The sequence below is a fragment of the Molossus molossus genome, unplaced genomic scaffold, assembly GCF_014108415.1.
Source record: "Molossus molossus isolate mMolMol1 unplaced genomic scaffold, mMolMol1.p scaffold_m16_p_9, whole genome shotgun sequence".
Lineage (NCBI taxonomy): Eukaryota > Metazoa > Chordata > Mammalia > Chiroptera > Molossidae > Molossus > Molossus molossus.
In genome coordinates, this window is record NW_023425403.1 from 50,836,687 (window position 1) to 50,850,261 (window position 13,575).

Here is a 13,575-nt window from a genome sequence, read left to right on the forward strand (position 1 = left end):
CTTTCACATTTCCAGTCGAAGCCAAGTATAACATGACATGCATTCAATACTTGTTTAATCAGGACCAGAGGCATTAATGGGGTCAGTCCACTGTTGTAGTTAGGACTGCTGCAATATGAGAGCATCCGAGGAAACTCAAATCATTCTTTCACCTTTTTCTATGGGACTTCTCCAAGAGAACAAATCACTACTCTATAAGAACTTCCCACTCTCCATTTTCACCAGTTGCTAATGATTGTCAGCTTAGACAGTCAATTCCCATATGAAACACCAGCATTGTGAGAGCACAAGTAATTGGTCCAGAAAGGTCTACAACTGCAGGCTGACAAAGGGGTGAGCGAGAGGGGGTCACACAGGCAGGGCCAGCTCGGTTGGTCTCTATAGGAGGGGCAGGGCACGTTTGGGGCAGGCCCTGACCGTGTCTCAGGTCTTACCAGCACAGTGATCCCTTGCTCTTTGCACAGCATGGCCACAGCTCCCAGAAAGACACTCAGCAACACCCAGAATGTAGAATGCATTCCTTCCTTGTGACCTGCCAACGAAGGAAAATGACAAACACAAAAGTCATATAACGTAGCTCAGTCTTATTAGCACCAGGAACAAAAATTCAAAGCATGTACCTTAAATAGCCACAATTTAAAACCAGAGTTTGGTCTCCTGACAGCATATCTCTGTGGTTGAGTGTGTTAGACCCCCGCATTTCTGGTTAGACAACACCCTCCAAATGTTGCACAGGTCCCCTCTCCAGGTGTACCCTAGCAGGTGCTCAGAGCCTTTGGGAGGCATTGTAACAAAGCCCTGGCCACCAAGATCGCTCATCTCACAGTCCCCATGGGGCAAGTTCCTTCTTCCCAACTTGCCAACCACCTAACAGCCCATCCGGACAAGTTATGTTGAAAACCCCACTGAGAGTGTGAGCACGGTGCCTGGCTGCAGTGACCTCCCAAGGACAGGAGCAAAGGGGAAGCCTGCACAGCTCTGGGAGCCTCGACTACTCCTGGGGTAGGAGTCTGGCTCTCTGAGTCCTGGGTGGTGTAAATGGGTCTGCTCTGCTCCCAGTGGAATGGCTCTGACCTGTGAAGGTGCAGGACCACTGACCAAGGGCTGGCACCCACCGAGCACCTGGGGCAGGTAAAGGTACAGGCCAGCCTGGGCTGCCAGCCTGCTTAGGAACTCAAGCATCAACAGGAAGACAAAACATCACTAGAAAAGTGAACGCTGTAGTAAAAAGTCTGGGGTTGGGCTTGAGTAATAACCCATGGTCTCCAAACTGCCTTCTGAGGGAGGATCTGCCTATACTGTTTGGTGGGTGGTACCTGCCATGTGGGGGCCAGAGCTGAACGGCTTGGGAGGGGAGGAAAGGAAAATGTGGTGCTCAACTCTGTTCTTCCTTTGAGATGCCCTCACCTCCTGCCAGATGGTGAACAAACGTTTAAAAAAGACACAACTTTGAAGGGGGGCAAAGTGAACCCGCATGGAGGATAAAATCGTTAGCTTGCCTACAGTGCCTATGCATCTTGGTTCCATTGTGCTTAAAACCAGAACTCCTGGTCTAATTCCAGTTCTGCCATCTACCATGTGACCCTGAGCAGGTTCCTTTCACTCACTGTCTCAGTGACACCATCTATAAAATGGGGGCAACATGAACGATATGTTCCTCATTTGAGAGAGAAAAATTATACAGAAATATATGGACATCTGTGTTAAAAATTACATAAATATGCCTGTAAATGCAAAACATTTATCTCTGGAAAACACACAAGAAACCAAATAGATTTGTTTCTGAACAATTTTAAGTAGGAAGATTTGGGCAGAGGAGGAAGAAGTCCTACTTTTTTTTTTTTTTATCCTCACCTGAGGACATTTTTCCATTTTTTGTTCAGATAGAGTAGGAGGGAGAGAGAGGAAGAGAGAGAGAGAGAAACATCAATGTGAAAGGGACACATCGAGTGGCTGCCTCCCGCACAACCCAACCAGGGCCGGGGACAAACTGCAACTGAGGTACATGCCCTTAGCGGAACCGAACTGGGTCTCTCTGGACCACAGGCCAACACTCTAACTGCTGAGCCAAACCGGCCAGGGCAGTCCTACTTTTCATGTATAACCTTTCAGACCTTTAAAATTTTTAAACTATGTGCATGTATTAAAAACCATACATTAAAAAACACCACCTGGTACAGTGCTAGAAGCACAGAAAGCATTCAATAAATGTTTGCTGCACATGAATCAGCAAAACTGCCCCAGGTCCCAGGGAGATGGATTCCCAATGGGGCTTTGAAGCCGTGGTCCAGGCAGTGGCTGCAGTCACCTTGACAGAAGAATGTGCCAAGCTCATCTGCAGTGAAAAGACACACTTGGTTCTCATTAAACAGCTTGATCAGGAAACCAATTACGTATTTCCGGGAGAGAAGGAAGAAGGAGAGAGAAAAAGAGGGAAAGGAGAAACATTAAAACCAAAATACGTAAGTATATTTGGTGTGCGTGCGTGTGTGTGTGAGTGCATGTGAGTGATGCAGATACTGAATGAAGTGATATAAACAATCCTATTAATACCGAAGAACTAATCAGCAAAGCCCCAACATGGAAGCCCTAAAGAACACCGACTTTTTATCCAGGAAAAGCCATGAGGGGGAGCAGGAGGCCCTCCTAACGTCACACATTGTAGCCTGGGGATGGGGGGTAGTGATGAGGAGGGTCTCCACCCAGCGGAGCGAACTGTGAGCAGGACTATCCCTCGGGGTGACCCACACCTGCTGGGGCACGGCCAGGCTGCCCGAGGGCCCAGCCACTCCCTGGGAAAAGGTCCTGATTCACAAACAGGCTTGGGGAACAGGAGACATTCAGAAATCAAGCAGAAAGGATGCATGAGCTAATATTTTCTGAACTTTTCAGCTTTTCTTGGCAATCTCTGTACATCAAATTTCCAGGTTTAATGTACAAAGAGGCAGAATAGATATAATACCAAAAAATGCTATTTGACTATTATAGTTGAGGCATTTTTAAGGCTTTCCACAAGGCCAACTGATCAACAGCAAAGCCTCATCAATTTGGATTCCACTGTCTCGTAAAACACAATGAACACTCTTGTTTTAAGCCTTTCAAATCCTTTCTGTTGCCTACGAGATAAAGGTGACCCTTCTGAGAATAATGGCATTTACAGTTTTGCTGACCTGGCTACATGAAACCTCTCTGGCTTTTCTGGGCCTATAATCCAGGAATACCGGCCCACACACTCTCACTTTGCTTTGTGTCTTCTGTTCTCCTTGGCTACAATGCCCCTGGCAAAATCCAATCCATTTTATACAGCTGTCAAATGCCACTTATGCTGTGAAACCCCATCCCTGCCTTCCTGGGTAGCCTTTCTCAATTCCAGTTTTATTCCAGTCACAACAGCAAATGGGCCCACTGTCTGCATCTCTGGCACCCCTGAGAACATGTATCTCATGTACTTCGGGCCTCTAGCTGAGCCCCTAGATTAAGTTAGGCCCAGCTGTAGCACCCTACACTGCCCTATCACAATCTGTCACTACATTCTTCACAGTTTATTATAAATACTTGATTTTCTAATTTTCCCCTAGATGGGGGTCTCCCAACCTCAGCACTACTATTTGGGCCATTTAATTCCTTGTTGTGCAGGTTGCCCTGTGCATTGCAGGATGTTTAGTTGGACCCCTACCTTCTCCCCATTAGATGCCAGTAATGTTCCCAGCCCTCAGCTGTGGCAAGCAAAAATATCGCAGACTTCCCCAAAAGTTCTGGGGTGGGAGATTGGGGGATGGGGCGGAAGAAATGAGACCACTGCCCTGAACCATTGCTACTCACAATGTGTGGTCCACAGACCTGGCTTTGGATCCTGTTAGAACAGACTCTCAGGCCCCACCCAGACCTGCAGAATCAGAAACTGGAGGGTGGAGCCCAGCAATCAGCCTTTTAACCAGGCTTCCAGTGGTTCTGATTTAGCTACAGGTGAAGAAGCACCACCGAGGACAGGAAGCTTGCTTACAGCTCATTCCTGCCACCGTGCCTGGCCTGTAAGAGCAACTTAAAATTTCTGCTGACAGAATCTGCGGCATCCACCTGACCCGGGAAAGAAACCACATGGTCAGCAAATGAAACAACTGTCCACTAGCTACCAAAAGGGGCAATAAGCCCACAAATCATAGAACCACAATGCAGTAAAAGTTGGAGCGGTGCTTCTCAGAGGTTGTGCATATAACTTCTTTCGCAGTGATGGAGATGTTAGAATCCTTTCCATATTTCTTCCAGCAGGGGGCCACGTGGCCTTCACTTCAGTAAGTTGGAGATGGGTATTAACTTTGTATGACAGTCCATTTCACTGTTAAACTTTTGGCTGTTAGAATATTCTTTCTTAGAGTGAGCCCATGCTTGCCTCCTGAACTTTCGGTCTGGGCTCTGCCCTGGAGCAGCATCTCTGCAGGTGGCACAGTACCTGGGGGCCAAGTTCTCTTTACTGAAAACTACTGTATGTCGGAATATTTAGTGCCATCAGGCAAACTAAGGATCATTTTACTTGTGGAAATTAATTACCTGACATGTATGTAATACCAAAAGATCACAATGATGAGCTACATAAACAACAAAACCCTGTTAAATTAAACATGATTGCATTTGAGTGTTTACATATTTATGGCAACTTATTTCTTTGGGCATTTACTAGCAATCATCAGCAGCGGACAAGTGTTTGTAGACACCAAATCTTAAAAAAATTATGGCCAAAGCCCGGGTCAATTTGGCTCAGTGGTTAGAGTGTCGGCCCAAAGACCAAAGAGTCACAGGTTCAATTCTGGTCAAGGGCAAGTACCTCAGTTTTGGTTTGGTCCCTGGCCCTGGTCTGGGTTGTGTGGGAAGCAACCAATAACCAGTTGATGTCTCCCTCTCCCCCTTCCCCTCCCCCTCCCTAAAGATGAGTGAAAAAATAATCTTGGGTGAGGATTAAAAAAAAAAAAAAATTGGGCCGAAATAACCTTAAAGCTAACATGTTGGTCAGTTTCCATTGCAATATGGGTTTGAGAAAGGCCTACAGGTTTTAGCAGCAGAGCACAGGGATCCAGCTGGCAAAACAGAGGTGATCACAGCTCACGGTACACCCTGCCAGAGCACGGGAGGCCACCCCGATGCGACAGATGGATGGCAGACGACACCCTTAAGATCTGTCCTCTCCACCTTGGTTCAACCAGCTCTCTCTTCCACAACACATCTTCCCAGTCTGTACCAAACCACTTTCAGGATTTTCTCATATTAGAAGTTCTTATGTGAATAAACACTCTTAATGATAAATGAACCCATTAAATACCATGGGGTGGGGGTCTCCTCTACAGATAAACGGGATAAAAAACACCCCACCCTGATTCCCACGCCCTTCTCCAGGCCCAGCACGAGGAGCTGGCACTGTGAAGCCCTGGCCTCGGCCCACTGTTTTCATGCCCACTAAGCATTAGGTTCTGTTTTTTATAGAAACGAATTGGACCTCTCCCCCCGTGACCTGGATTTGATTTTTTTAAGCTTCCCCCCACTTTTGGAAATATATCCTAAGAGTCCTGAAACACCAATCAGAAAGAATATATACACCCCTATGTTCATGGCAGCATTATTTACAATAGCCAAGATATGGAAACAGCACCAGCAGATGAGTGGATAAAAAAGCTATGGTACATATACACAATGGAATACTATGCAGCTGTAAGAAAGCAGGAAACCTTCCCCTTTGCAACAGCATGGATGGACCTGGAAATTATTATGCTAAGTGAAATAAGCCAGTCATAGAAAGGTAAATACCATATGATCTCACTAATATGAGGAACCTAATGAACAAAATGAACTGACAAACCAAACAGAACCAGAGGCATGGGTACATGGAACAGTCGGATAAATGTCAGAGAGGAAGGGGGTGGGGTGAGACTGGATGGAGGAGGGTGAAGAGATTAGCCAAAGAACTTATATGTATGGCCCATGGATGTAGGCAATGGCTTGGTCATGGCCCAGGGGTGGGTGGGAGTGGGCAGGGAAAAGGGGGGGATGACATCTGTAATGATGTCAACAATAAACAAAACGTAAAGTAAATGGAAACACTGAAAGTTACATTATTTTTCACGATTTCAAAGTATTTTAAAATATTAAAACTGTTTTAAAAGAAAACTGAAATGATAAGTAATGAATAAAAAAAAACTTTTCACTGAAATTAAAAGAACTAAAAGCTGGCTCCTTGATCATTTTACATTTCTTCCTAGAAAAAGTGAATTAGCTTATATTTTACTTGACTGTAATATGGATTAATCCCCTCTCCCACCAAGGAGCAGTGATTTTGGATAGGAAAAAAATTCCCAGTCCTTCCATTAAAACACTCAAAGGACTACTCTTAAAATACTCTATTTAACACAAAGTTAAAGTACCACAGATGTGAAAGTCATGAGCTCATCTTCCACTCATCTGGAATTTAAAATGGCTTTCTCCTTAGATGGCTAAATCAGACATTTCACTGACTGCAGAAAAACAATATACAGAAAACACAGCCTTCAGATTTAGCGACAGCCTTCTCCCTACTCTCCCCATAACGTCACATTTCTCAAAACCCAAATTTGGTCTCAAACTCCCTCCCCCTCTCAAATCCTCATCGTAGGTCTTCTGGAAGAGTCTCCATCTTTAGTTTCTCTTCTAATTGTGACTGTTAAAACACACCCAGTAGGAAAACATATGGAAAATAAAGACAACTGTCTTTTTGTGATGTTTCTTCAATTTCAATGATTACTGAATATTAACTGTCATATCTCAACAGTGGCAATATCAGATCAAAGACAAAATTTCAGTGGTCACTTGGTTATAAACCAAGTGATAGCTTCCCATTCAGAAAACCATTTTAGACCACCACTGTACAGAAGAGTAGGCATTATAGTTAATGAGCACCTGAAATTTATCCAGTTACTACTGACATGTTGTACGTGTAAAACACACGCCTGATATTGAAGAGTTCGGTATAAAAAAGAATTTAAAATATTTCATAACTTTAATACTGATCACATGTTGAAATCAGTAATTGGGCTAAATAAAGCGTATTGTTAAATTTCATCTCACCTATGTCTTTTTCTAATGTGGCTACCAGAAAGTTTTAAATGACATGGATGACTCGTGTTGTATTTCAACTGCACAGCACTGACATCACGTGCTCAAAGACCCAGCTCACAGATGAAATGACTGGCACATGGCTGTTTGTATTTCAAATCTGCCTTTGAAAAAAACAAATATAAAATGGTTTGTCTATTTCAATCCAACTCCTCCCCTCCTGCCCCCAGTACCTACCAGATTAGCCATTCAATATTTTATCAGAAGTCATAAGATTAAACATTCACCTGCATCTCAGTTTTTCCAGAATCTATACTGGAAACAAGTAATATTTATAAACTATTTCATATAAATCAAAAGGGTCTCTTTACAGATGTGCAGCAGGTATGTGCATGATAACCCATGGCACTGACAAAGTGTTTCCGGTACCAGGGGATGAGTGAGAAAGGACACACAAAAATTAGATAGTTACTGGGAAGCTAGTCCTGAGTCTGGGGACAGCCAGGCTAATGGCCTTGTGGTAACATGACCTGCTGAAGCACATTTTGACTCATGTAACTCCCCAATTTAAGATTTTCTTTGAGTCTTGATTTGTCAAGGTGACTAATGCTAATAATTGCCAATATACAGCATAATCGAGATGAATTTGGACTTTGTGTTTTGGGGACTATGTTCTTATTTAGAGACTAATGCAGGCCAATCTTTTACTTCCAAGTTTGAGCATTTTAATAAGACAACTGACACAGACAGTGGTAGGCTACTTCGCATATAGTTGACACTCAAGAAATATCTGTTTAATCAGTAGTTTCATTTATTTTTGTGTCTACCAGAAGCCTTCTTTAATTATCATATTTGTTATGCAATTATGAGATGTAATTTCACATAAAAAAGTTAACAATTTGTTTAATATAAACAAATACAGCCAAAAGTCAAGTCTTTTTCACTTTTAATTTAGTCTTTGAAATTCCTTACAATAAAAAAATCTCCTGTGAGAGATTCTTTAAAAAAAAAAAAAATTTTTTTTAATTACATAAGAAATATTTAAAAGGCATAAAAAAATGTACAATTTTATTTTTATATCTGGAAGTAACTGTTAAAAACAGTGTAAAAAAAAAAATCCTGAGAGGCAGATGTTGACTCCAGTGCAGTTACATTTATGAATATTTTTATTAAAATAAATCTTCCTCAAACAGGAAATTCTAACTGATGCATAGCTCTGTGTAAGCATCTCAGGATGTTACCTTCACCCAGAGTTCTCCATCTCACCTCCAATTAGTCTGCTACATTTTAAGTACTACCAATGATCCAGGAGAAGAGAAAAAAAACCACAATTTTTTTGTTAGAGATAGAGGAAGGAAGAGAGAGATAGAAACATCAATGCGAGAGAGAAACATCAGTCGCTGCCTCCTACACGCTCCCCACTGGGGATCGGGCCCGCAACCCGGGCATGTGCCCTGACCAGGAACTGAACCAGTGGAATGACACTCAACCCACTGGGCCACACTGGCTGAGCAACACAAACTATTTTTACACGATGAGATATCTCTCATCACTTAAAAAGACAACTTGCTCTAAGGTAATTATGCAGTATTAGGAAACATCAACACTTTACGACCCAGGACTTAACAGAGATAGGCCTAGAAAATATTTTCCTTGTTTCTGTACATGCTTCTATCATCTGATAATTCAATCACTTAGGTAAATGGAGGCAAAGATTAATGGAGTGCAGGGAGCACAGGAGGAAAAAAACCCCACAAAAACGCACTGAGAGAAGGACACTTGTCAGTGCTCACACACACAAGTGCCAACAGATGTGATCAATTTAATGAAGCACGTGCCACGGAGTTGGCACGATTTTCCAGTGGCAAGATCGTTCAGAAAAAGCATCGCATTATACGAGCCACCCTCTTCACCACTCAATGCCTGGCATCTCTGTCGCCTCGAAACTGGCACGTCATGTTGCGTGTGGGAACCACGCCACCCTGACAGGTGGCCCCGACTCTCTCTGCCAGAGTGACACAATGAGCATCAGATTCTCGGTCCAAAAGTTGGAGCCAACCAAGCAGTGCTCCCCCCACCCCCAAAATGATAGAAGTCAGACACTGCCATTCTAAAATACAGGACCATTCTGGGAAAATCGAGCAATTCAGGAACCAAAGGAAGACGAAGGCAGAGAAAAGAGAACACACATGAATACCGCTGTCACAATTCAGTCAGCAAGGATCCCAAATTCAAAAACAAGGGACCTATACTATGTGAGTTACTCAACTGCCCTATTTTTTTTTAAGCTAGCATGATTCTAAGTCAAAGAAAAAGAGATGTCTTAAATCAGAGTGAAAATATGAGGAAATGATATCCCAAGAGTACGAGTTATTCCATTTCAGCTGCCTGAACTATAAGGAGAGCAATACAGCAAATTAAGCTTAAGAATTAAAACAATGGAGACTTAAGCTGTTGTCTTTTATAATAGATTAGAATTTAAAATGGTTGTTCTAGTTATGTAGCAAATTCATTCCCCTCCTGAAAAGATTCTCTCCTCCCCACTATACATGAGACTAATTAAATTTCTCTTCTTAGTTCTCACTTCCATGAAACTAGTATTTTAAAAGGTATTAATTTATAAAAATTGTTTTTGCTATTCTAGTAAATTTATCGTGCAGAGAGATTATATCCCCAATCTGAAATATGAGGCTTTAAGAGAGAGATAAATACTAAAAAGATGTCACATCATAAGAATAATACTTTCTGTTTTGGGCATTCAGAAATAATAACCATTGCACTATGGACGTCATCTGACTTAGTATTTTTCCTTTTAATGAGAAAATGTATGCTTCCTTTGTAAGAAAATTTTGTTGTTGTTGTTGTTGTTGTTGTTGTTTCGGTATATGCCCCTAGCGGGAACCGAACCTGGGACTCTCTGGTCCACAGGCCAACGCTCCAACCGCTGAGCCAAACTGGCCAGGGCATGTTTTTTTCAAAGAATTCTGTTACAAAAGATCTAGTTTGGAGATACACACATACACACAAAGGCAGACAAATTTTATATGTGTACATTTTTTTCCACTTTATAAAAACCCCAGGATTCCAGAAGTTAATACAGAATGGATTGTTAATAAATTCTGGCAGTTAAAAATTGTCCCGAGATTTATAATACAGACATCACATCTGTAAAGAAAGCCGATGAGGTTATCAAAAAGAAATGTAGCCTCTGAAAGATTTTTTGAACTAGCAAAATCATTCATTTCAGAGTACCCCAATTTTTTGTTCCCTTACAAAAAATATTAAATCCGTTCCTCTGCAAAAACCTTTCTTGAAGGTTTATATGCAACTAATGTTAGACCTTTCTTTGAATTATGTTCAGATCCAAAAAGAACAAAGACCAGGTCACGTTAAACATAAGTTTAAATGATAAACAGCATTATTAATTTGTATTCAGTAATACTGGACTGAAGATCCATCAGAAAAGAGCTGTGACTCTCAGGGGACACCCACAAACATGGGACAACATGAGCAACTGGCAGGAGCCATCACTGCCTTAACATGTATTTACCAGTCAGTGTTTTGTACAGTCCACACTGACAGGGGAAAATAAAAATGTGTGACTATTTCTTAAGATACCTCAAAGTCCAATTGAAAATATATATACCTAATGTCTATTGGTATCAAGGGCTCTTTCTCTGTTTGACTCAAGGAAATTTAAGAGAGATTCGATAAAAGAAATTAGCAATATAAAATGAATTACCATATGATCCAGCAATTCCACTTTGTAGTATTTACCCAAAGGAAACGAAATCACTATCTCGAGATGACATATGCACCCCCATGTTCACTGCAGCATTATTTACAATAGCCAAGGCTTGGGAATAATCTAAGTGCCCATCTGACAGACAGGTACATAAAGAAAATGTGGCATATATACACAATGGAATATTATTTAGCCATAAAAAAAGAAATCTTGTCATTTGCAACAACCTGATAGGCCTTGAGGGCATCATACTAACTGAAATAAGTCAGAGAGAGAAAAACAAATACTGTATGATCTTATTTGCACCAGGAGTCTTAAAAAAATAAACAAACTAAAACCTCATAGAACAGATTAGTAGTTGCCAGAGGTGGGTTGGGGGGTGGGGTGGATAAAGGTGGTGAAAAGTTATAAACTCTCAGTTATAAAATAAATTAAGTCCTTGGGGTGTACTGTACAGCACGGTGACTGCAGTTAATACTGTATTGTATGTTTGAAAGTTGCTGAGAGAGTAAATCTTAAAAGTTCTCATAGCAAGCCGTGGCCGGTTTGGCTCAGCGGTTAGAGCATTGGTCTTGGGTTTGATTGCAGTCAAGGGCATGTACTTTGGTTGCAGTTTGTCCCCGGCCCTGGTCAGGCAGGCAGAAGGCAACTAGTTGATGTGTGTCTCTCTCCCTCTCTCACTCCTCCTCTCTCTCCCTCCCTCCCTCCCACCCACTCTATCTGATGATAAATGGAAAAATATCTTTGGGTGAGAATTAAAAAAAAAAGTTCTCATCACAAGAAAAACATGTATAACTATGTATGGTAATGAGTGTCAACTAGACTTGTTGTGATGATCATTTTGCAATATATACATATATCAAATCATTATGATGTACACCTAGAACTAATACAGTGTTATATGTCAATTACATCTCAATGAAATAATAAACTGTACCTTCCTGGGCAAACAAAGAAATTAGCAGTACAGAGGTCACAGTCATCAATTCTACATAAACACACCATAAACAGAAGTGAATACTTATTGAGTACCTGCTGTGAGGTAGCTACAGGGAGGAAAAAGTTAACAGGGAAGTATGGAGAACCAGAATAAGCTGTTTCTTGAGCATTCTGAAAGGAAGCTTTATTTTAATCAAACTATACTAGACTCTGAGCCCTTCAAGGGCATGAACTGTGTCTTTTTAGCTTTTGTATCCCCAACACAAGGCTTGGCACAGAGGATGCCCTTAATGTTTGATTAATTATTGGCAAAAGAATGAATGACCCCCGCCTGATAACCCTGTATGCCATTTTAGAATAGAATCAGAAAAGTGTCTTATCATGAATTCCCTCATCAGAATTATTTTTGCACATAGTTTTCACTGCTTCTTCTCTGTGAAGGTATTACTCATTTGTGAAAACCTTGCTCCTCTTAAACAAGACTAGGCCATCCTATTTATGAAGTTTAAAATTATTCCAGAAAGTTATTATTTTTAAGCCAAGAAGTAGTTTCTATTTTACCATGTTTAAAAAGGAGTACGGAAAATCTGACACCCAGAGGAGATGCTGAAAACAGTGCCCATGTCAACAGAGACTAGGAAGAGCTCCGCCCGACCTCACCAGCACTGGGCTGGGAGATAATCAGACAAAGGGGGATTGGGGAGTTGTGGAGGACAGGAGAGCAGCTGGCGGAATAAAGGGCTGTCCCAATGGTGAGGGGGACAGGGCTGGGCATCAGGTCACCTGTCCACCTCTGCTGGATCCTGAGGTTACAGCAGGTAGGGCTCAGGACACAGAACCTTCTTGGGGAGAGGACAGAAAACAGCTGTGTGTAGGACACAGGAGCTTCTCCAAAAAAGCCAGTAACGGAGTGGAAGTCCTTCTCTTAAGAATCTATGTTGTTCTGCGCCTCCAGACCTACAACAAGCTTGGGGGCGGGGACGCAGATTTCAATCATCTCATCATTGTCTGTGATAAAATGAGTGGGAACTGAAAATAGCAGTGAAAACCAACTCAAAATGATGGAGAGTGCAGCTTGAGGGATGGGTGTTTTCAACCCACTTTAAACTTCCAAGAAAAAACCATTCTGATATACAACTCAAAGTCTGTGTGGGCAGGTGGACACAGAGAATAGAAGGAATCAAAAGTCGTGGCCAAAAATAACACGCAGGGTCAAGACACTGAGGCCTGGATGGTGTAGAGGGGCAACCTACATGTAAATGTAGTCTTTACATTTTCCAAAGACTAATTAGGCCTTCAGTGACTGCAAGGAACCATACAGTCTGGAGGGTCTAGAGGCTCCATTTTAATCTACTCTTTCCTTCTCCTAAAGAGGATTCACGTGAACAGAAAACCAGAGCCCAGGAAGGTCAGGCAGCGTGTAGACAAGAAGCCAACAGGAAGGCTTTGTGAAAGGCTTCCTTATCCACCCGCTTGTCTTCTAACTGTTCAACATAACTCAACCAAATGAAAAACTATTCCTATTCTTTTTGTTGTTGTTATTAAATCCTCACAAAGGATATTTTCCCATTTATCTTCAGATAGAGAGGGAGGGAGAGACAAAAGGGGAGGGGGGAGAAAGAGAGAGAGAGAGGGAGGGAGAGACATTGATGTGAGAGAGACACACCAACTGGCTGCCTTCCGCACATCCTGGACAAACTGCAACCGAGATACGTACCCTTGACCAGACTCAACCTGCGACTCTTTGATTTGTGGGCCGACACTCTAACCACTGAGCCAAACCAGCCAGGGCATCTATTTGTATTCTTAAAAGG

At 42.1% G+C, this 13,575-nt stretch overlaps 1 protein-coding gene across 12 annotated transcripts in view; it reads right to left on the reverse strand.

Annotated features, from left to right (window-relative positions):
- The window catches only part of TMTC4 (transmembrane O-mannosyltransferase targeting cadherins 4), a 75,320-nt gene that overhangs the window by 42,852 nt on the left and 18,893 nt on the right, over positions 1–13,575 (reverse strand). For all 12 annotated transcript variants that reach the window (XR_004958178.1, XR_004958175.1, XR_004958179.1 and 9 more), the window contains one exon: positions 435–532. Coding sequence is in view for 7 of the 12 variants with exons in the window: in XM_036250615.1 (XP_036106508.1) it covers positions 435–532 (98 nt within the window). In the remaining 5 variants the exon portion in view is untranslated. The remainder of the gene's footprint in view (positions 1–434; positions 533–13,575) is intronic.